Here is a 21,810-nt window from a genome sequence, read left to right on the forward strand (position 1 = left end):
CATTGGAGAAAGGTGGAGAAGAGAGAAGAAGCAATGATTTGCTGTTAGGTACAATTGCAAGCTTCTTTAGCTTGAACTCTTGTTCGGAATCACCATCGCCGTTTTAGTGAGGGCCCAACTTTTATTCACTGATCTCCTGAAGGCCTTAATCTCCAGTGACCTGCTAACCTACCTGAGGAGGGGCAAGGGAGCGAAGGCATTGAACAGAACTAGTGGGCTAGATTAGGGAAGTATGGTTGAATTGTTAGCATAATTCACAACTTTTTCTCCATTTTACTTATTGCACTGCTCAGAGGAGGGCTTTGTTACCGAAGCAGGTCAGTAATGAATAAAAAGGTACAATAACCAAGGAATAGATGCTAGAACCATAGTGTATTTTTCTCAAGTAGCTTTCACATTCACCAAAATAAAAAAACAAAATTCTGAATTTGTGGCTACCACCTACCTCCCCCAGTTAACAAGGCTGCTAGTCTCCCCAGCTCCACCCCTACCCCCCACCTTCATATTCAAGGGTACTGGCCAACAAAATGCAATTTGTTCAAAACATACAGATTAGGCAAGTACATTGCATTGCATCAAAGATCACAAACTGTCCGAGGTGTTTTTCTCCGATGAAGACGACAAGCTGAACGAGGTATCATCAGGTTCCGGAAATGAATGATTGAAATCCATCTCTTCTAAATCTGGAGGCAAGTCTGCCAGAAGTGCCTGAATTAGAATACAAAATATAAATAAATGAGAAGCTGCAACAGCTTCTGGTGGAGTAGCAGTCCTGGTTACTTTCCTGCACCGTAGTTCGTATTTGACCCAACTCCTTGGAGGGGAAACAAGGAAAGCAGCACTCCTTGGCAGAGAGAAAGGAGATCTCAGCAACTGCTTCATAGTGCTACCATTCTACAGAGCAACTGCTGGATGAAACCTTAAACAAGAGAACTGCACACTGCTAAGTTTTCTTGCAGGGCCTCATTAGTTGTTTTCAATGGCTAATGTAAGCTGCCCAAATACTGTGGTATAAATTTATTAAATAAGCCTCTTAACAATTAGGTACTTTAATTGTGTTAGAAATATAATTCAATTAGATCATGCAGGCTTTGCTATCTAAAAATGTTTTCAGAGGGGTAGCTGTACTAATCTCCTGCAGCCATTTTTCTGTTTCTATTTTTCTAGAAAAAGAGGTGCCAAACAGCTCCCTTGTTCTCTTAGAATGGCAAAGGGGCTCACCAGAGAGGTGCTGGATCTGAGTTCTGGTGCGTTCTGGCAAGTCCTGTTTGCAGCAAAGGCAACAAAAGAGCCTTGCCTTAAACATGCTCATGGCATGCTTATTTGAAAATAATTTAGTTCTGTTGGTGGAGCTTATTTCTAAATAACCGTATAGTCGTACCTTGGAAGTTGAACGGAATCCGTTCCGGAAGTCCGTTCGACTTCCAAAACATTCAGAAACCAAAACATGGCTTCTGATTGGCTGCAGGAGCTTCTGATTGGCTGTGGAAGCCCTGTCGGATGTTTGGCTTCCTAAAATAGTTGGCAAACCGTAACAGTCACTTCCAGGTTTGCAGCATCCGAAAGCCAAAATGTTCGAGAACTAAGCTTTTCGAAAACCAAGGTACCATAGTTCGTTTGAAATGAACCCTTATCAGAATGCTTAGGTTTAGCCTGCCTGACTATAAAATATTTTTCATAACAAACAATTAAAAATTATTGCTCTCCCTCTCTTTTCTTCCCTGAGAGTATTCAGCTAGGGAGGAGAAGTGAGAAAGAGAGTTACATTTATAGCTTTTTATAACAATTTCTATTTCCTACCCCAACCAATAAAGTTTGCCCATGTGGGAGAACCACTGCACCTATCTTTCTGATATTTGGCAGGCTTCATTTACTCAGCAGGGGTGATCATGCCTGAAACTTGTACCCAATTCTGGCAGGAAAGAAAAAAGAAAGTGAGTTCAACAATTCCTTGCATAAAAAGCCTGGCATGGATCTGCCTGAAATTTTGCAAGCGTAATTCACTCTGAATAGGCTCTCTTGTCTGCAAATTTCATCCATCTATGTGAAAAGGAAAAAACAGTATAGAGGTTTGTAGATTCTCAATTAGTCAATGGGAACAAAAATGAGCTTCATATTTACGGATCAGATTCAGACTCAAACAGAAAATTAAATCAGAATGGCACAGAGTGGATCTGAAGCAGACTGGACTTCTTCCGAGTGCTAGAGATACAAGGCAAAATTTGTGGTCACTGCACACCTCTATAAAATAAGATCTTCTCGACTGTTTACACTTTCATCTTACCTGCTGCTGTTCTTTATCATCCATTTTGACAGCAAGTATCAAACGCCGAGTGAAAGCCTGTAGCTCAGCGTACTTCTTTTTTTCATGCTCCAGGTCTTCTTCAGCGAACCTTACTTCCTGGGTCTAAGCGGAGAGGGGGGGGAATTACATATATATGCACAACTCCAAAGATCATCCTCAGAGTACAATGAATCAAATTGTTCCCTTTGTTAATCATATGCAGAGCAGACTCACTGAAATTAAAGGACTAACCCAGGCTATTCAGTTCCAAGTCAGATTGATATGAATAAAACCCCTAGCTGTTTCTTTGGGTTTTTTTAAAAAAGAGATTATGTTGCAAATACATGGTAATAACTGAATGAAGTTCTACTTGAAAATTTCAAAGTATGCTTGGAACAGTATCAACAATGGGCAAAATTTAGAGAGAGAATGCTTAACAGATATTCTCTACCTGAGGCTACCAAAGTGTCTAGTCTAATCAGGTCTGCTTGTGTTGAGGTTCCAAAACCCTGTTCAGGTAAGTTGGGAACAGGTTACCACCCATGAGTGGAGAGGAGAAAGATCCCTCAGGATTGGTACCAAGTATCTTCTGCCTAGTGAACAGAGCTGTACTTCCAGCCTGCTTCTACCAAGGCTCTAAGTCAAAGTACAGCCCCAGTTGTTTATTGCAGAGCCCCTAATTTGGAGCAAGGGCCAGCATCACTGGGCACCTACCAAGGCGCCACTGCCAATCGGTGGAGCTTTCTGGCTTTGCTGCTCCTTCTTGTGATTGCTGCTTCTCCACCTGCCCTCTCTGAATGCATAAGCAAAGACAGAGAAGCAGCCCATCTCTGTCTCTATGGGTAGATGGCACCAATCAGGCCCTGGAGGAGAGGCAAGAGCAGCAAGACTGGCAAGGAGCAGATACAGCCCATTCAAGGAGAAGACTAGTGATTGAGGGGCAGCAGCATTCAGAGCCTCAAGCCAGCAAGAACCAATAGACTGTGGGGGTAAAGTCACCACCAGGTCAGACACTGCCCTGCACTCCATGATAACTGCAACTTTTACAACTAGAAGTGTGAATGGCCTCACACTAGGGAATGGTGATGGGAGCTCCAGCAAGTCCAGAGGAGTGAGGAGAAGCTAAGCTGATGGCCCTTTTTGCTCCCTGCAAATTTCCATTTCCCCTCTTCATTAGCCTGCAAACAGATTCGCCTGCAGTGCTTCCACCACCTCACCACCTCCGGTTCTCTTATCACAGGGGAGTGACACAAGGAGGACATTCCATAAGGCTCATTTAACAAACACTGCTGTGAGTACACCACTAGAAATATTGCACAGGTATCCACTGTGATTCCTCTTAAGAGGGCTCTCCCCACCCCCCTTTAAAAGATGTGAGCTTTCCTAAATAAAAGGTGTGAAGAAAGGCAGCACGCAGAAAAATATTTCAGCAAGCATGAATGATTTCCCTTTCCTCATTTGTGAGGATGACTTGCAAATTAGAACTCCACAGTGTACTTTCTGAGCAAATATATTTTGAGGGCAGAGCAGTCGTGTGACAGGGGGAAGTTCAGCACTGGGCTATGAAAGGATTGATTGTTACATTCCTCATTTAATACAACAACAGGGGGGAAATATAAAAAGGGAACATTTTAAAACAAAGAACAGATGAAATCTGGACAAGTAAAGTATGTCAAGAGCATACATTTGTCTTGTTTACACATACAGCCAAGTAGTTGCAGGACATCTGATTAATACCCTTAAGAGCATTCTCACCAAAGGTTTTCCAGTGGCTAGTAAGATGCCCATAATCAGGACCTGAAACACACGTGCACACACGCACGCACACACACACACACACCAAGCAAATGGCATTCAGTGGTATTATGCCAAAAAATGTCTCCTGCACTTTTTTGACAATTCTCTATCAACTAATGATTGATGAAATTGCACTTGAATATTATTAAAGGGGACAGAAAATGTCAGCGAAAATTTTTTATGTGTCAGGTGGAGGGTTTTTGTTGTCTTTACTTTTATGGTGTCCAAGTGGTGGTCTGAGTTCCCTTCTTCCCATCTATGGGTCATCTCTTTGATGATCTGTATGCATTCTTCAACCTTCCTGGGTGACTGCATTTTATGAAAGTCCCAGTTTGCTTTCCTGTAAGTACATGAAGCTGGGGAGGCTGCCTACTGTCTACCTGACAGCTGTTCACTGTTCTGTTTTTAAATGAAGTCTTTTTACTTTTTAAATAAATCAGTGTGGAGTTGGTTTTTAATACCAAAAGGAAGAACTTCCCTTAAAAATGAAAGCAGTGGATGCCTTCTTGGCATCCCATGCTGCGATGTAAATATGTCATGAGGTTAACTTTTCTCCCACAGGGCTTTTTCAGGCAACTGGAGAGGCTGCAGAAATATTTAATGAAATGGAACAATACACGTATACTATCCATGACACCTTGCAGCAATAAAGTAAATTCAATGCTGTAGATATTGAAATTATAAAGAAATCCTAAATTTCCCAAGAGGCAGAAAAACAGGAGCCCCTTTCACAGGGGACGAAAACTTTCATCAAGCTGGAGGACAGGTTTCTGTACAGCATTCTGATTCAGTGGCAGACATCCCATGAATATGGGGGTTCCATACAGACATCAGACAATATATTGACAGGGAGGGATCTTCCCACATCCCTCCAGCTTCTCATTCTTTGCTATGGTTGGAGTATTTAAATACCATACGATATTCAGTGAAGAAAGACTGTAATTTGGTAATTGGTTTGCTGTTGTTATTTTATTCCACAATTATTCATTGCTTTGTCTTTGACAAAAAATTCAATAAAAAATTTTAAGACATCAGAACAAATACCTGATAACAGACCTAGTCTCTATGAGCTCTCCTTTTAAAGCCACCTACATGAGTGGCTATCAATGTAGCGGTGGATTTCATGTATTAATTTTGCATTGTGTTAAGAATATTCTGAAGGTTACAAGCCTGATGCTTGTTATCCTTATGTTTGAAAGGCAATGACTTTTTCAAGTTCAAATAAAGGATGGTGTTAACTACCCTCATAGCCCAGTCCTACAGATGCCTGCAAACGGCTGTTACCTCAGCCACCTTTTAACTAGTGGTGCCAAGCAAGTCAGCATCCTGAATTGGCATACTGTGGTTTGCTCTGGGTTGAGGACTTCAGAATCACAGAACTGTAGCGTCAGAAAGGACCCCAAGGGTCATCTATAGTCTAACCTCCTGCAATGCAGGAATATTTCGCCCAATGTGGGGCTCGAAACCCCAAACTCTGAGATTAAGAGCCTCATGCTCTATCAACTAAGCTATCCCTTTTGAACTTAGCACTTTCATTTCTGATTAACTACTAGTACACAATGCAGCAACACTGAACTTGTGCAAAAAACAGTTGGTGGTGGTTCACAGTCCTAAATGAAACGGATAGAAACGTCTTAAGTCCTTCATTGTAGCCATTACACTAGCCTTTCCAACAACAAATAAAAACACTCATCCTGCCTTAAGAGAGAATATTATGAAAATGATGTATAGGTGGTACATGACCCCAGTCAAGCTTGCAAAAATATACCATTTGCCCGATAATAAATGTTGGAAATGTAAAGAAATTGAAGGTACATTTTTTCACCTTTGGTGGACGTGCCCGAGGATTAAGGCTTTCTGGGAGACGATTTATAATGAAATAAAAAAGGTACTTAGATACACTTTGTGAAGAAACCAGAGGCCTTTCTCCTGGGCATAGTTGGCCAATTGGTGTTAAAGAAGGATAGAACTTTCTTTATGTACGCTACAGCAGCAGCAAGAATACTTATTGCAAAGTATTGGAAGACACAAGAATTACCCACCTTGGAAGAATGGCAGATGCAAGTAATTGACTATATGGAAATGGCTGAGATGACTGGCAGAATCCGAGACCAGGGAGAAGAGTTGGTGGAAGAAGATTGGAGGAAATTTAAAATTTATTTACAGAAGTATTGTAAAATGTATGAATGCTGATGACATTGAAATAAAATGAAGGGGTTCTAGTAAATAAGAGATAAAAATTTGAAATTATAAATTTGGGAGGTAAAATATATAAGGACAAAGTAGTAGGATACGAATTTGCTGAACTAATTATTAAAAAGGGATATAAAAAAGGGAGGCGTGAGGAAGTCAGGAAAATAAGTTAATTGAAGATGAATAATTAGAAAAGAGTGATCTGTGTTTTTCTTATTCTATGTTTTGTGTGCTGATTGTTCTTTTCCCCCCCCTTGTTAAATGTTTGTATTTTATGTATTGTGAAAGTTTGTATTGTTGTGTTTTATATTTTCTCTGTGTTTTTATTGTTCTATTTTTCTATTGTTAAACTTAATAAAATATTATTTTTTTAAAAAAACAACACTCATCCTATTCCAGGGCACATCTGAATCATGCGAAGCGTAACCACAGTGTGACTTCTAACATCACAGATATGCAAGGCTGCAACACCAGATCCCATTTGGTAGTTGCCTTGCAGGGCAGACAACAGGAATGGGCAAAACAAATTCTGAAACACAGTTAAGTTTTACTTGATATGCTGAGTTCATTCCTGTGGGGAATCCACTGAAACATATTGCTCTGAATTGAAAGAGCTATTTCAGCTCATGGCCTTTAACTATTAGAGGTTTGCCCATGACCCCTAAGCACTGTAAGGCACCTTTGAAGGCTTGAGGGATGATGCTGTCCATAACTTTTATTACAATGAAAGTTATTCTACTGTAATAAAATATTTATTTATACTTATTTCAAGAATCAAAATTGAATGAAAGCCATTTTAACTGTCAAAGAACTTTTTTAAAAAACATATCTGCTGTAGGGGTTCCAATGAATTCTTTTTGAAGTCCTAACTGGAAATAAAGTTAATCATCAATTTCAAAGTGACTCCAGATTAGAAATTTTAAAATTTTAAAATATTGGCATTGAATTTTAAAAAGCTAATAGGGCTCATTAGACCTGATGACGCTAAAGACAAAAAAACAAAAACAAATCAGAAAGCAAAAAAATGCCCTGATGAAATACCAAGCTCATCCTAAATAATGGGAGGGGGTCCAGTGTACCCCAATAGTATAAGCACATTTTAAAAACAGAAACAGCAAATAATGAATCAGTGTTGCAGTTTTAACCCCTACAGAGCTTTATAGGGAATATGCTGATTTTTATTTATTTTTTTATTTTACAAAACCAGAAAACCCTACTCCAGAGCTCTTGAAATGGTATAACCACAAAAAAATTGGGCGAAAGGCAAATTGTTTTCCTTACCCTAGTTTAAGAAGCTGCTGGAGATCAAACAGACTCCAGTTAGCAAAGGTGTTTGCTAGTTTTCATTTAGCAGTAAAGCAAACAGCAATAGCTTCACAAGTTAAATATATTTTGTTTTTGTTTAAAAAAGAGAAGAGTGGGCTGGGGGCAGCGATAAACCACCACTGGACAACTGGCCCCTTAACCGAGGAAAACAGGCAGTACAAAGTGGCTTTCAAAACAGCTATCGTGGGGTCCACAGAAAGCTTGGGGGGGGTGTTAAAAAGCTTAACCAAATTTCTTACTGGCTAAAAAAGCTTGTTGGGAACCTATGAAAGCAAACATGCATATTTATGCAAATGGACTATGTGACCAAGAAGCCCACATGTCAAAACATAATTCAAAAAATCAACAAACAGGGGTTTGTAGGACATACTGTCACAACAAGACATTCAGTATTGTGACAAGTGACATTAAGAAAAGGTCATTTCCACATACACACACACATTCATTCAGCACTGCTCTTACCCTGAAGGCAGAGTCCAGAAATTAATGCATGGACATCAATTATGCACACGTTGTGTGTGCTTTAAAGACATTACTCATTTCAGTGTAGGTAAAGTTCTAGTAAAAAATACATATTTTATTCTAACACCAACTGAAATTTGTTTGAAGGCGTCTGAATTGAAAGTAAGCCACCCCCAATTCTTATGTACACATGTAACCTTTCGCAATTTTGGCAAAAAACAGTTGTCACGGTTTCCAACTGCTTTTGCTCACATAGCATCAAAAGCAAATGTTCAGCTGTAATCTGCAAGCTGCTGAAACTGGAACAGCCGTCTGTCTTCAAAGCAATCAGCAGCTTCTTCCTAAACATTGGGTCTTGCGCCATCTGCCTGCGAGCATGCAATAATATCCCCGCAAACTTCAATGCATCCTCATGACATTGAACTGTTTTAGTTGGCAATATTCCCCTTCCTCATCACTCACCCACCCCTCAAGTTCCTGCACACTGTATGTTTTAGGATAGAGACATTAAGCAGAAATGGGTTGCCTCAAAAGGTTAATGGGTCACAAAGTTTGTAATAACGGAACAGCAGAATTGTTGTATTGTGTGACTGAAATAAATTCCTTATCTCTCTCCCTTCCGTTATCAGCTCACCAGTGTTAAGGCAAAAATGAAAATTGATTAGTTTTCATTTTGCAGAATGCCCCATGTATAATGGGTTGTGTCCTACCGAGAGTAAATGTTAAGTTAGTCATGTCCATTAATTCCAATGGGTCTACTCTGACACTGGATACATTAAAAATAGGTTGTTCCATATAGTGACTAAGTTTATGATAAATAAAGTTTAAAATAAGTTTATAATCAACTGTATTTTAGTTGGCTCATCAATTCCTATGTTAAGTTTTTTCAGTTGCCCCAATGAAAGCTGCCGTCAACTGAAGAATGTTGGGCTTTCAAATATTTTGTAAAAAAAAACCTGGTATCATTTAAGTTTGATTTTTTAAGTAAACATTTGATGTCTTGTGTCTTTCTTTGCTTCTTTTGAATTTCTTCCAAACTAATTCTGTCCTTTCAGGCTTTTATTTCGATTCCTTGAACAAAGCCCGCACTTTGGGTTTAAGCTGATTAATCACCTTTCTATTTGTATACAAATGTTAGCTGTTTTCTACAGGAGTTACTTACTTTGAATTCCAGAAGACAATTCAATTGTTCTATTTCACTTATCATACCATCTTCTTCATCGTCTATGATTTGTATTGTCTGAAAAGGCAAATGGTGCTTTTCATTTTGAAATCAAAAAGGTACTGACATACGATTAGAACATCAGATGCCCCTGCATCTTTTTGGTTGTTTTTAACCAATTTAGAGGTTTTCAGGATGTGTGACTCTGTGCACATCATAGTTTCTGCATTTGCATAAATGAGCCTTGAATATAGAACCTACCAGAAAAACAATGGAAAAAACTGTGGCCCTTCATACATCAGCCCATCCGAGTAACTGGATTTAATCAAACTATTAAGTTTTAGGAAACATCCGTACCCCATTAGTGTCAGTTAGAGTAGCCTGGTCTTCTCTTCCGTGGCCAGTGTCTTCATTCTGAAGAACTTCACTTTGTTCTTCTACAGAAATGAAACAAAATATGTGTTTCTAGAATAAGTTCCTGAATTCATAAGGTGTTATGTAATTCACACCTTACAGAGAGAAAAAAATGCTGCCCATTTCACACACACCATACTTTTTTCCAGCACTGAATTCAACCTGGAAGCTTATAGTAATGATCCGTTTTCCAAATACAACCTCTGCTGCCTATTAATTTACACAATCAGAAGAAATAACCTTTAGTTAACATAGAGGTTCTGGACTATTAAGTGGTCATATTCTGAAGCTAACATTGTTAGAAACTGTAATAATCTTACAATCTATAGTCCAACTATAAGGATCACTATGCCATCACCATGGGATGGTAAACGAACTTCTTTTTAAGGATTATCTGCATCAAAGCACATTACTCAATCCAAAACAGTAGCCAAGTCCCACCAAAATTCAAGTACACAAGACAGCTAAAACAGTGAATACTGAATGGCAGATCCATTGTATGTCCTAGAGTCCCATTGGTGTCTCTTTAAGTTAGGGGTGGGGAATCTTTTTCAACTCAAGGGCTGTATTCTGCCATGAACAACCTTCCAGGGCTGTGTGCCAGGTAAGGATGGGGTCAGAGGTAAAAGGGGCAGGGCAGTGGACATATTTACAGTGGGCTACACTCCAGTCATGTGTGTGTGTGTGTGTGTGTGTGTGTGTGTGGATAATAACCAAGCCTCTTTTTATTCTGCTCCTAAGAAATTCTGTATTTATCCTGCAGCTGTGTGGGGTATTGATTACAATCACCTTCTTCCTGCCTCTCCCTGGTAGTTCCATCTCATAAGTGTCAGAGTGCCAGACCCAATTAATATTAAGGCAGCTTTTCACTTGAATTGCAGAGTGTTCTGACTATTTCTCTACTGTCCTGTTGGAGGAGTTGCTTCCTTCACCCCAAGGCAGAGAAGATCTGCAGACTTTGTTAACGTACTTGGCTTTCAGTCATCTTCAACCAATTCTATGTTGTTATCTTACTCTTTTTATAATTGAAATTCTGACAAACCCATCACAAGTTTGCTCCCAACAGTTCTCGGGTTTTTCAGCCACTTTCTCAGCAAGTTGTTCAAACAAAACAATAAGATCAAGCCTGGCATACAAATCTGCAAATGTGTCTAATTTTTTTTTGAAGTTCAGAAGTCAAAGTCTTTGTTGGTTTGCTCTAGTCAAACACCAGGAGCAATTAGCTGAACTTGTAAAGCTAGTGAAATGTGCAACTGCAAGTTCACTCCTAACTAAATAAGTTGTTGGTTCTTCCATTTTGTAACACTGCATCAAAATCAATGCTGTTGTGGCTCTACCACCTGCTATGTAGTCAAGTTTGAATTACAGTTGCCATTTCACTTGGGCAAGGAACTGGCTTTTTGTTAAGGGGTCACTGTCATACCCCTTTCCTCCTGAAAGGCCAGCCACCCTGTTACACAGCTGGCCCTGCCTCTTGCTCAACTGATTAATGGGAGATGTTCAAAAATACTGATACTGATCACTACCCTGACTGGGACTGGTTTCCACACTAGGGATGGGGCTTGAAGAGGCAGACGTTTTCTAGACATCTTCCCATGTGGCAGGCACTTTGATGCCTCTTCCTTGAGTAGAACTAATATCTTGAGGTGGGATGGGGGAAAGCCACCTACACAAACCACGCTGCAGTTACCAGTGCTTTTCTTCTAGAAAAAAAGGTTACAGTACTGTGTACCCTTGAGTAACCCCAGAAAAAAAGTACTGGCAGTTACCATTCTTAATCACACCCTCAAAAATCTGGAACAAACTAATGAGGATGCACAGAAGCTACCAAGCAGCTAGCTTTATCCTACATCCTCATGGCAACAACAATGTATTCAATCCAGAGAGGTTCCTGAACAATCCTCTCTGACCCTGAGGGACAAACCGCATTCACGGTGACTCGAAGATCCAGCTCTCATTCCTTGACATGTGGTTTTTGTAAATGTGTACAATGGCACTTCCACATGCAATATGAGCCTCATTTCAACTGAGCGCATGTTTTCTTCTAGCAAATCCTGCCTTCTCCACTTCTAACTTTCAGCTGTGTTTTCAGTTGGCAAAGTGTTATAGCTCAGTGGAATGCCCAGTAGCAGTCAGAGGTGTAAGCAAAGGCGAGGAGCCATTTTGCACTTGGCTTCCGAATGGCAAGCATCACTGAGGCAGGAGCACAGCAAGGGGAGCTGAATGCAGCACATGCAAGCAGTGAAGTCAATCCAACACTTCTGCCATCATCCCCACCGAACAACAGGCTCTCTACGCCTCATCCATCCCCCACATAGCAAGCAGCAGCAGTGCTTGCTATCTGTAAGTCAGGTGCACAACACCACCCTGCCTTCACTGCCCAACTGACTACTACAAGGTATGCCGTTTGCTTTGTGTGCAAAAGGTCCCAAGTTCAATCCCGGGCATCTCCAGGTGGGACTGGGAAAGACCCTATCTGAAACTCTGGAGAGCTGCTGCCAGTAAACATAGCCAATGAGGTAGGTAGGGGGCCAATGGTCTGACATTTTATAAGGCTGCTTCCTTATCTTTTGAGGATTTCCCAGGGCTAAAGGAAAACTTTGTAATCCTGAACATATTTAGATTTAGCCCCAAGTAAATGCATTTAGGATCCAAATGCTAGTTACTTCCTGGGAGTAGCTTTGGGATAAAGGGAGGCAACATTCAGGCAACATTCAGACTATTAGGATAAGATTGAACAGAAATAACAATATAATACTAGTGACAAGTTTGAATACCTTGTGAGCTTTCTTCTGATAAACATATTGAAACTTCATCATTCCTGTCATTATCATCTCCAACATCTGTCGAAGCATCATCTTCTGGAATGGTTATTGATCTACTGCTGGAATCAGATTGATTGGGAAAAAGAGCAGGGCCACCTAGAGGAGGGAGGACTTCAATTCCCATTAGACGATATTTTCGTCTCCGATTCCCAATCCAAGTCTTGTAATAAGAAGCAGACATGGAGAACATCAGAAGTTGTAACTAATTCTGTATAATAGTATAACTTTGTGTTAATGGAAATGTTACTTCTGTATGCACGCTACTGTATTTCTTTGTAGCTTTTTAAAATAAAAAAATCAATAAAAATTACACTAAAAGAAGTTATAATTGATCCAGAAGTTGGAATGTACAGGGAGAAAGCCCTGAGATCTCCAAGTCTAGGAGACCACAATTTCCCTGCATAAAGCAACTGGAAACAGTCTGCCTACTGTTTTCCTGGCGCTAAAGAACAGGCAGAGGTTCCCCAAAGATACAAGCAGCAGCAAGAGTCCGAATTGGAGCATATGACCCTAGTGTGGTGTCAACCCTACTGGCTCCCCATTTACTTCTGGGCCCAATTTGAAGTGCAGATATTGACCTTTAAAGCCCTAAGCAGCCTGGAAATAGGATATTTTAACAGGAGTGGGGAACTGATAGCCTTCTGGTTGGTGGGATACAATTTCCATCATCCCTGACCATTGGCTATGCTGCCTGGGACTAATGGCATTTCAAGCCAACATAATCTAGAGGGCCTCAAATTCCACATTTGTCTTAAGGACTGCCTCCTTCCACAGGAGCCTACATGCTCTGATAGATCTTCAGCTGAGGTCCTGGATCCATGCCCGTTATCTGACATGCTCAAAATTGATAATGCAGAGATGGAAAAAGTTCAGAAAAGGGCAACCAAAATAATCAAGATGGAACAACTCCCCTATGAGGAAAGGCTGCAGAGTTTGGGACCTTTTGGAGAAAAGGCAAGTAAGAGAGGCAAGTGATAGAAGTTTATAAAATAATGCCTGGCATGGAGAGAGTGGACAGAGAAAAGCTTTTTCTCCATCACTTGTAACACTAGAACTTATGGACATCCAATGAAGCTAAACGTTGGAAGATTTGTGAAAGATAAAGAAAGTACTTCTTCACAAGATACATATAAAGTATGGAACTCACTCCCACAGTGACGGCCACCAACCTATATGGCTTTAGAAAATAATTTAACAAATTCATGGCAATCAATGGCTACTAGCTATGATGGCTATTATCTTTCTCCACAGTTGGGGGTAGTAATGCTTCTGAATATCAGTTGCTGGAAACCATAGTAGGAGAAAGTAATCTTGTGCTTGGGTCCTGCTTGAAGACTGGGTTTGTCCATAGGCATCGGGTGGCCACTATGAGAAGATGATGCTGGACTATATTGGCCATTAGCTTGATACAATAGGCTCTTCTTATGTTCTTATAAAGTAAGGCTGGCGAATATGTGGGATAAGGCCTTTCTGAAAACCACATCTAGGCTTTGGAACTCTCTTTCCCTGGGTGCTTGCTTGGTCCTTCACGCCATCTCTTATAAAGACCCCTCTTGGGGAGATTTGGGGAGTATATAGCATCATTTGAATACTATTGTGTCCTTGTTGGTTGCTTGCCAGCCACTTAGATGGTCACTGATATAGACCTCATCAAAATGTTTCCATGAGATAGCCAATCCTCTGCATGGTTACAGCCAATCAACATACACAGCTGCATCTCATGGTACTGAACTGGGGCACTGCAAGTGGGGGAGTTGTATGTCTAAAAGTTCTTCCTCTCACAATCTCCTTGCTCTTTTCTTGCATGACAGAATGGCACTAATAAAAATATATAGCACCTGCTCACTTTTAAATATTTAACCTCAGTAGACTAACAACTTAAAATCTATGCTTTATTTAGTGGTGTTTCCACTTTTAGAAATGGTGGACTATGGTGAGGAATTACTGCACCCTCAACAGATCAGTGAAATACTAAGTCAAAAACACAAGGGCTCATAAATTGCTCCTTTAGCTGGAAAGTCAACAGCTTCAACAAATCAAAGTTGTTTTGTATGTTTTTAAAACAAAACAGAACAAAACCCAATATGCTTGAATTAATTGTTGATTAAATTAAACTGAACTGGCCAGAGACCTACTTAAGTCTTTTTGAAAAGATAGTATTTCCATTATGGCAATGTTTAATTGAGCTCTTGCAGAATGAAAAGGAAGTGGTGGGGGTGGTGAACTACAAATAAAACATTGCTAAAGAAGCACCTTAGTCCTGGGGAGGAAAGTATGTAGAATTTAGGTATCAAGAGGCAGAAAAAAAGAACTGACATTGTGTCTCTTTTCTCGCAAATTCACTATGGCTGAAACAGTTGGTTAGAAATTCTCTGTCCAGAAAAATCTTGCCTCCTTCCTAGATAGCTGTGCAGCAAAGGGCTTCAGAATGGGAGCCTAGTAACTGCACTGCTACTTCCACCCTAGCCTAACAATGCCTAACTCTTGTTGGGGCCAAATGGCTCATTAACTACTTTCTCCTTTCTACCCTACCATCCTCACCACCCTGCCTAGACCCTAGATCTATCCATGTGATGCTTCTGCAAGTCAGCTGAGAATCTGGCCAGATCACATAAGGCTCCTGTATGTTGGCTACCACATTCCTGCATCATAGTTGCTTTTCAGGTCACCGTCCTCAGCCCTCTAAAGCACATTAGTTATTATAGCATAGTTTCCATGAAGCTGATGTAACCTTCCAGGTCTGCAAGGGGTATCTTGGAAGATGAATCACATTTCTTTTTTTGATAGTTACAAGCTTGGTGGATCAGGGGAATTCTGTGGACATAGTGTATCTGGATTTCAGTAAGGCTTTTGACAAAGTCCCCCCATGATATTTTTGAAGAAAAGATGGTAAAATATGGACTGGACGACGTAACAGTTAGATGGATTTGTAAGAGTGCTCACTAACTGTTCCTTTTGATCCTGGAAAAAAGTGACAAGAGGGGTGCCGTGGGGTTCTGTTCTGGGTCCGTTGTTCGACATCTTTATAAAAGACTTGGATGAAGTAATTGAGGGGATGCTCATCAAATGTGTAAATGACACGAAACTGGGAGAGGTAGCCTATGCTGTGGAAGACAGAATTGAGATTCCAGATGACCTCAACAGATTGGAAATAACGGCTAAAAACTTTAAAAACTGAAGAGAGGGAGAGAATTTCAATGGAGGAAATTTCAGGTTCTACACTTAGGCAGGAAGAACCAGCTGCAGAAATATAAGATGAAAACCACCTGGATTACCAGTAGTACATGTGAAAACAATACAGGGCACACCACATGCTTAATGAATCAAAAGATGTAGCAGCCAAAAAGAAGGCTGCATTAAAAAAAAGTATAGTGTCCAGATCACATCTGGAGTCCTATGTCCAGTCTTGAGCACCACAATTTAAGAAGGATATTGACAAGAGGGAATGTGTGCAAAGGAGGGCAACCAAGATGATCAAGGGTCTGGAAACTAAACCTTATGAGGAACGATTGAGAGGACTGCATGTGTTTAGCCTGGTAAAGAGGAGACCAAGAGGAGACATGATAGCCATCTTATAATATCTCAAGGACTCCTGCATAGAGGATGGAGCCAGCTTGTTTTCTTTTGCTTTGGAGTGGTAACCACTAGCTTCAAGTTATGAAAGAGGAGATCCCAGCTAAACATCAGGAAGAACTTTCTGGCAGTAAGAGCTGTTAAGACAGTAGAACAGACTTCCACAAGAAGTGGTGGACTGTATTTCCTTTGATGTGTTTAAGCAAAAGTTGGATGTCCATCTGTCATGCATGATCTAGTTGAAATTCCTGCATTGCAGGGGCTTGGACTAGATGACCTTCAGGATCCATTCCAACTCCACAATCCTATGATTCTATTATATGTTAGCTGCTGAGATGCCAGTCCCTGGCAGGCCCTACCACTGATGCATGCTCTTTCTACCCTTTCCTGAAAAATACTGGGTGCTTTACAGTGAAGGTCTGAAGTTTAGCATAATGTCACTTTGAAATACTGCGGGGAATTAACAGCAGCAGCTCCCAGATATCAGCAGGAGCCACCCAGCATTCCCTGGTATGCTGCTGCCAGGCACTAGCAGCTAAGTCTGCCAGCCAGACACTTTGCCAAGGACCCCCTATACCTTGCCCTGTAAGGACACCAGTTAAAGTGGTCAGCAGACAACATCTTTTGACAACTGCTGCTCTGGCAACATAATCAACTTTGTAGCAGAACAGCAATTTATTTTTCCCTGAAAAGTTTCTTAATGGTTAAATGGGCCAGATCCTTATGTCTCCCACACCACCCCAAGCCAACGTATCTTTATTTGCCCCACACCCACATAGTAGGCAGGTGAACCTTAGCTGAAATGGCCTCGTAAGCCAGAAGGTGAGTCTAACTAGGTTCACAGGCCAGGAGCTACCACCTTTGCCTTTGCAAATTTTCTGTCCTCAATTTCTGTTAACCACTATTCCCAGCTAGGCACCATCTTCTTGCTAATCATTAGCACATTGGTTAGTACCTAGAATCTGCAGCATTTTCCAAAGTGCTGATTCAACAACTTCCAACTCACTGTAGAGACTGCAAGTGTTACAAGACCAAAAATCACTTTTGCAGTGTTTGACCTGCGTCAGTTGTTTCACACATGCAAACCACTAGCTGAAACATAATTAAGGGGTGTGTGGGTCTTTGCTATCATTTTTGGAGGTTCAGAAGACAGTCAAATTTGGCGTTAATAGTTCTGCATAAGGAATGACTAACCAAAGAGAAACTAAGTTTCCCAGTGGTCAGGAGATCGAATTTCAACACTATCTACCACTCCTTTTTTTCCCCATCTAGCCACCTGTAAACCAATTACATTGAAGTTACACAATTTAAAGTATCCTAAGAACCACCTTCGCCCACAGGTGCCTCTCCTACACTCGGTTCAACATCTGAGGTCCTACTTCACGTCTCTCCTCCAACTGAGGTTCATCAGTTGAGAAAGAGGAGCAACACATTTTCAGTTGTGGCACTGCCTGCCCTATGGAGGCTGTCACTCCATGCCTTCCGGCACCTGGTGAAAACCTGGCTCTTTACAGGCCTTTTGAGAGAAGCTACTGAACATCTGTTCTGCCTGCTGATTTTCTTGTAACACTTTATCATGCTGCTTGATATTGCATGGATTACACGTACAGGCATTCTGGGTTCTGGGTCACTGTGCACTTGCATGAAATCGTGTGCAATTGAAACACCCCATTCCATCCCGCTCTCACCTCATTCAGCCCACAACCTGCCCCTACCCCACTACCGTTCCACCCTTTTAGTGACGTCTTATGTTTCCAGGTCACTTCCAGGTTCGGCACTGTGCGTGTGTGCGCAATCGCGCACATATCTGTTGCGCCTAAAACGTTGCTTGCCTGTATCTCCATCCTCTTGTGTGCTCTGAGTTCCCCTAGTGGAAGGAAAGAAGGGCAGAAATTTCTAAAATAAACACTGACATTTAAGTCCCACTGAGTGCAGTGGGCTAAGTAGGCCTGGATATCAGTTATCTCTACTTCACTGAGTTAGACCAGGCTGTTACCTAATACAGTGGTACCTTGGGTGAAGTACTTAATTCGTTCCGGAGGTCCGTTCTCAACCTGAAGCTGTTCTTAACCTGAAGCACCACTTTAGCTAATGGAGCCTCCTGCTGCCGCCGCGCCGCCGGAGCACGATTTCTGTTCTCATCCTGAAGCAAAGTTCTTAACCCGAGGAACTATTTCTGGGTTAGCGGAGTCTGTAACCTGAAGCATCTGTAACCTGAAGCATCTGTAACCTGAAGCGTATGTAACTTGAGGTACCACTGTATGCTCCTCCCTACACACCTTTAGGATATGCTAATATTTCCCAAAGTATTTTCCCTCTTTTGAAATTTCAACAACGCAGAATGAAACACTGCAAAACACGTTTACCTGCTCTGAATACTTAATTTTGGGAACAAAATCTGGGGTTTCCTGCTTTAGTTTTGGGGGAAGACGGGGTGGGCAGAGAAAGGACACAGAATACATAAATTCCTGAATATTAATGTTGTTTGGAAATATATATGCAAACATATATATTTCAGGGGAAATGCTTCTATCTGCTTTAGGTAATTTTCATCAATTTGTTATTTTAAAGATAATGGTGAGTATCATCATCATCAGCATCACTGTGAGACGAGAAGTTAAAGTAGTTAGGGTGTTGAAGTAGAACTGGGGAAGATTTTGATTCTGATTTCTACTCAGCCATTAAGCTCACTGTTGGACCAGTCAGGGTACCAAGCAGAGGTCTTTCACAACTCCCAAGGTGAGTGACAATGAACATAGGACCAGAAACATGCAAAGGATTACTCCCAACACAGAACTGTGATGCTCCCTTAGCAAAATAACATAATATAACATAACATACTCAGCTCCCAACACAGAACTGTATTGCTCCCTTGCAAAAAAATAAAAATAAAACTCAGCTCCCTTCTCCTTCACAAGGAGCTTTTATATTTTGACTAACTGCACAAGTTATTCCTTTTCAGTTCCGCAGAAAGCCTTTGCTTGTTTTAAAATCCAACTGGACTGTCAAACATGCAGCTCGTGCTGCCAATTGATAAAAGTCTCACCTGAGGGATTTTAACTATAAATAGACAGGAAACAGAGCAAGAGAGCACTTCCTAACGTGGCCATTCATTATGTAACACGTGCAGTCTATTTCAGTCTACCTCATGTAATTTTTTAAAAAAGCTTTCATCTAGGCTATTTTCTGCAACCAGAAACGGGAGGACTGGAGGTTCTTACCCGTACTATTTCACAGTCAACATTTAACTCCGCAGCGACTGCTTCAATTTTCTCTCTGCAAATTGCACCAAGGCTCGTCATGCCCCTGTCCCAGTATCTCTTAAGGGTAGCTAAATCCCGGTCACTGAATTGTGTACGGTCTTGTAGCTGTAAATCAAGCACACACTTTATTGTTTTAAGTACTAGAAAGGAGACAACAATTGAAAATGAAGGTGTTCCACATGGTGTTGCAAAGTCAAAAATTAAAGCCCAGTTCCTAACTCCTAACCTTTGAATGAAATGAGAAGTTACCATGTAGATTAGGCTGGTGATAAAGCACATGCCTGGTCACTTACGGGGGATAAATATGGCTGCATTTATCTGGAAAAGCATGGCTCTCCTCCTCACCATGCAAGTTGAGGGGGAACCATAATAACTCCATTGGTTATTGGCTGCAAAGCCAACTTGCACAATATAAAACAGGGGTGAGGAGCCTGTGGCCCTCCATATGTTGCTGGACTACAACTCCCATCATCCCTAACTACTGGACATGTCAGCTGGGGCTGATTGGAATTGGAGTCTACCTAAAGGGTTACAGGTTCCCCAATCTGGATATAAAATGTACTATTAAAAAATGAACTTTGCGGGGGGGGGCGTTAATCTCTGGTCACTAAACACTAGCCCCAAATAAGAAGCCACCCAAGTGGCTCAGGGCTGGAGTTTGGCAAACTTGAGAAGGAAGAAGACTCCAAAACTGGAGGACAGCCAGCAGGGCACCTCGCTAAGCAAAGGGATTTTTTAAGTGACATGGTAATTGTCACTAACCAAGAATTAGGAAGCAGGTGGTTAAAAAAATAAATCCATGTAAACAAGCTCTTTGACTGAAGATTTCACTTTGCCCTTTAAAGCACCACTGTCTGCTAAATCATTCACATCTTGCCTGGCCTTAAATTCATCAGTCATGTTATACAGATTCTGAAGGACAGGTTGTCAGACGGTTTTCTGGCAAAGAACTTCAATTAATACACTATAAAAAGCAGCCCTTGTGGCTAAGCAGAGGCTGCCTCTCTGTCATGCTCAAGATTACATATGGTTTCTCATGTGTGAAGGTCAACATTTGTTTCTTTTCAACATTGGGTAAGGGATGGCCTGCAAACAGCACTGACTCTTTTGAAGGGCTTCCTTTCCCTGTCCCCATACCCTGAATACTAAGCAGCATATAAATATCTGAAATAAATAATAAATACCCCTTCTAACCACCATGCAAAAATATCTCTTATGCCACAGCATGGGCAATGTTGTGCTGAAGGTAACGCTCACAATTCTTTAACCAAAGCTAAAGATTCTTTGGGACGCGGGTGGCGCTGTGGGTTAAACCACAGAGCCGAGGACTTGCCAATCAGAAGGTCGGCGGTTCAAATCCCCGCGATGGGGTGAGCTCCCGTTGCTTGGTCCCTGCTCCTGCCAACCTAGCAGTTCGAAAGCACGTCAAAGTGCAAGTAGATAAATAGGTACCGCTCCGGCGGGAAGGTAAACGGCGTTTCCGTGTGCTGCTCTGGTTCGCCAGAAGCGGCTTAGTCATGCTGGCCACATTACCCGGAAGCTGGACGCTGGCTCCCTTGGCCAATAAAGCGAGATGAGCGCCGCAACCCCAGTCGGTCATGACTAGACCTAATGGTCAGGGGTCCCTTTAAAGATTCTTTAACCTAAGTTCACTTGCATCGCAACTAGGAGAAAACAGAGGTATGGGATAAAGAGGTGTTTATCAATGCCTTGAGATACCTATTGGCCTTAAAACTATCCTTTTTTTTAACTATCTGGCATTATATTCTTCAGCTAATTAAGACCATGTTCACTTGAACAGCTAAAATCCCAAAACTGCTTTCATGCCTGTGGCATTCCACCAAGAAAGGAGTTAAGGTGAAGATTCCTGAGCAGTTTTTCCAGAGTAGGCAACCTCACACCTCTCTGGGGTTCCTGCCTCAATTATACAAAGACTGAAACCCCTGGGACAGCATCTAGCACAACTGCAAATACTTAAAGACTGTGCCTGACTATATAAGAAAAGCTTCAATTTTTAGATTCTCTGATCTATAGTAAGGCACTATATCAAAAGCAGGGGTTGGGAACCACTAACCCACAAAGCTTCCTCATCCAGGAACTATTATTGTGCACTTACTCAATTTATTAATCCCTTTACACATAAGCAGTTTACAAAATTTGAAGAGCATGAAGTATAAATTTTAAAAATGCATTAAAACAAAAGTACAGTGGTACCTCGGGTTACATACGCTTCGGGTTACATACGCTTCAGGTTACAGACACTTCAGGTTACAGACTCTGCTAACCCAGAAATAGTACCTTGGGTTAAGAACTTAGCTTCTGGATGAGAACAGAAATTGTGCTCTGGCAGCGTGGCGGCAGCAGGAGGCCCTATTAGCTAAAGTGGTGCTTCAGTTAAGAACAGTTTCAGTTTCAGGTTAAGCACGGACCTCCGGAACGAATTAAGTACTTAACCTGAGGTACAACTGAAATAATAACCTATCAAACAAACCAAATACAGTGGAACCTCGG

At 41.3% G+C, this 21,810-nt stretch overlaps 1 protein-coding gene across 7 annotated transcripts in view; it reads right to left on the minus strand.

Annotated features, from left to right (window-relative positions):
• Positions 1 to 353: 353 nt before the first annotated feature.
• HDX (highly divergent homeobox) overlaps positions 354 to 21,810 on the minus strand; it is a 44,474-nt gene continuing 23,017 nt past the window's right edge. For 4 of the 7 annotated variants that reach the window (XM_053374486.1, XM_053374484.1, XM_053374487.1 and 1 more), the window contains 6 exons: positions 19,258 to 19,404; positions 12,416 to 12,623; positions 9,582 to 9,661; positions 9,225 to 9,302; positions 2,285 to 2,407; positions 354 to 708 (listed from right to left, as the gene is read on the minus strand). In XM_053374486.1, the coding sequence (XP_053230461.1) occupies positions 583 to 708; positions 2,285 to 2,407; positions 9,225 to 9,302; positions 9,582 to 9,661; positions 12,416 to 12,623; positions 19,258 to 19,404 (762 nt within the window). In that variant the 3' untranslated portion in view covers positions 354 to 582. The remainder of the gene's footprint in view (positions 709 to 2,284; positions 2,408 to 9,224; positions 9,303 to 9,581; positions 9,662 to 12,415; positions 12,624 to 19,257; positions 19,405 to 21,810) is intronic. The other 3 variants (XM_053374489.1, XM_053374485.1, XM_053374483.1) reach the window with 2 other exon arrangements.

The sequence above is a fragment of the Podarcis raffonei genome, chromosome Z (assembly GCF_027172205.1).
Source record: "Podarcis raffonei isolate rPodRaf1 chromosome Z, rPodRaf1.pri, whole genome shotgun sequence".
Taxonomy (NCBI): domain Eukaryota; kingdom Metazoa; phylum Chordata; class Lepidosauria; order Squamata; family Lacertidae; genus Podarcis; species Podarcis raffonei.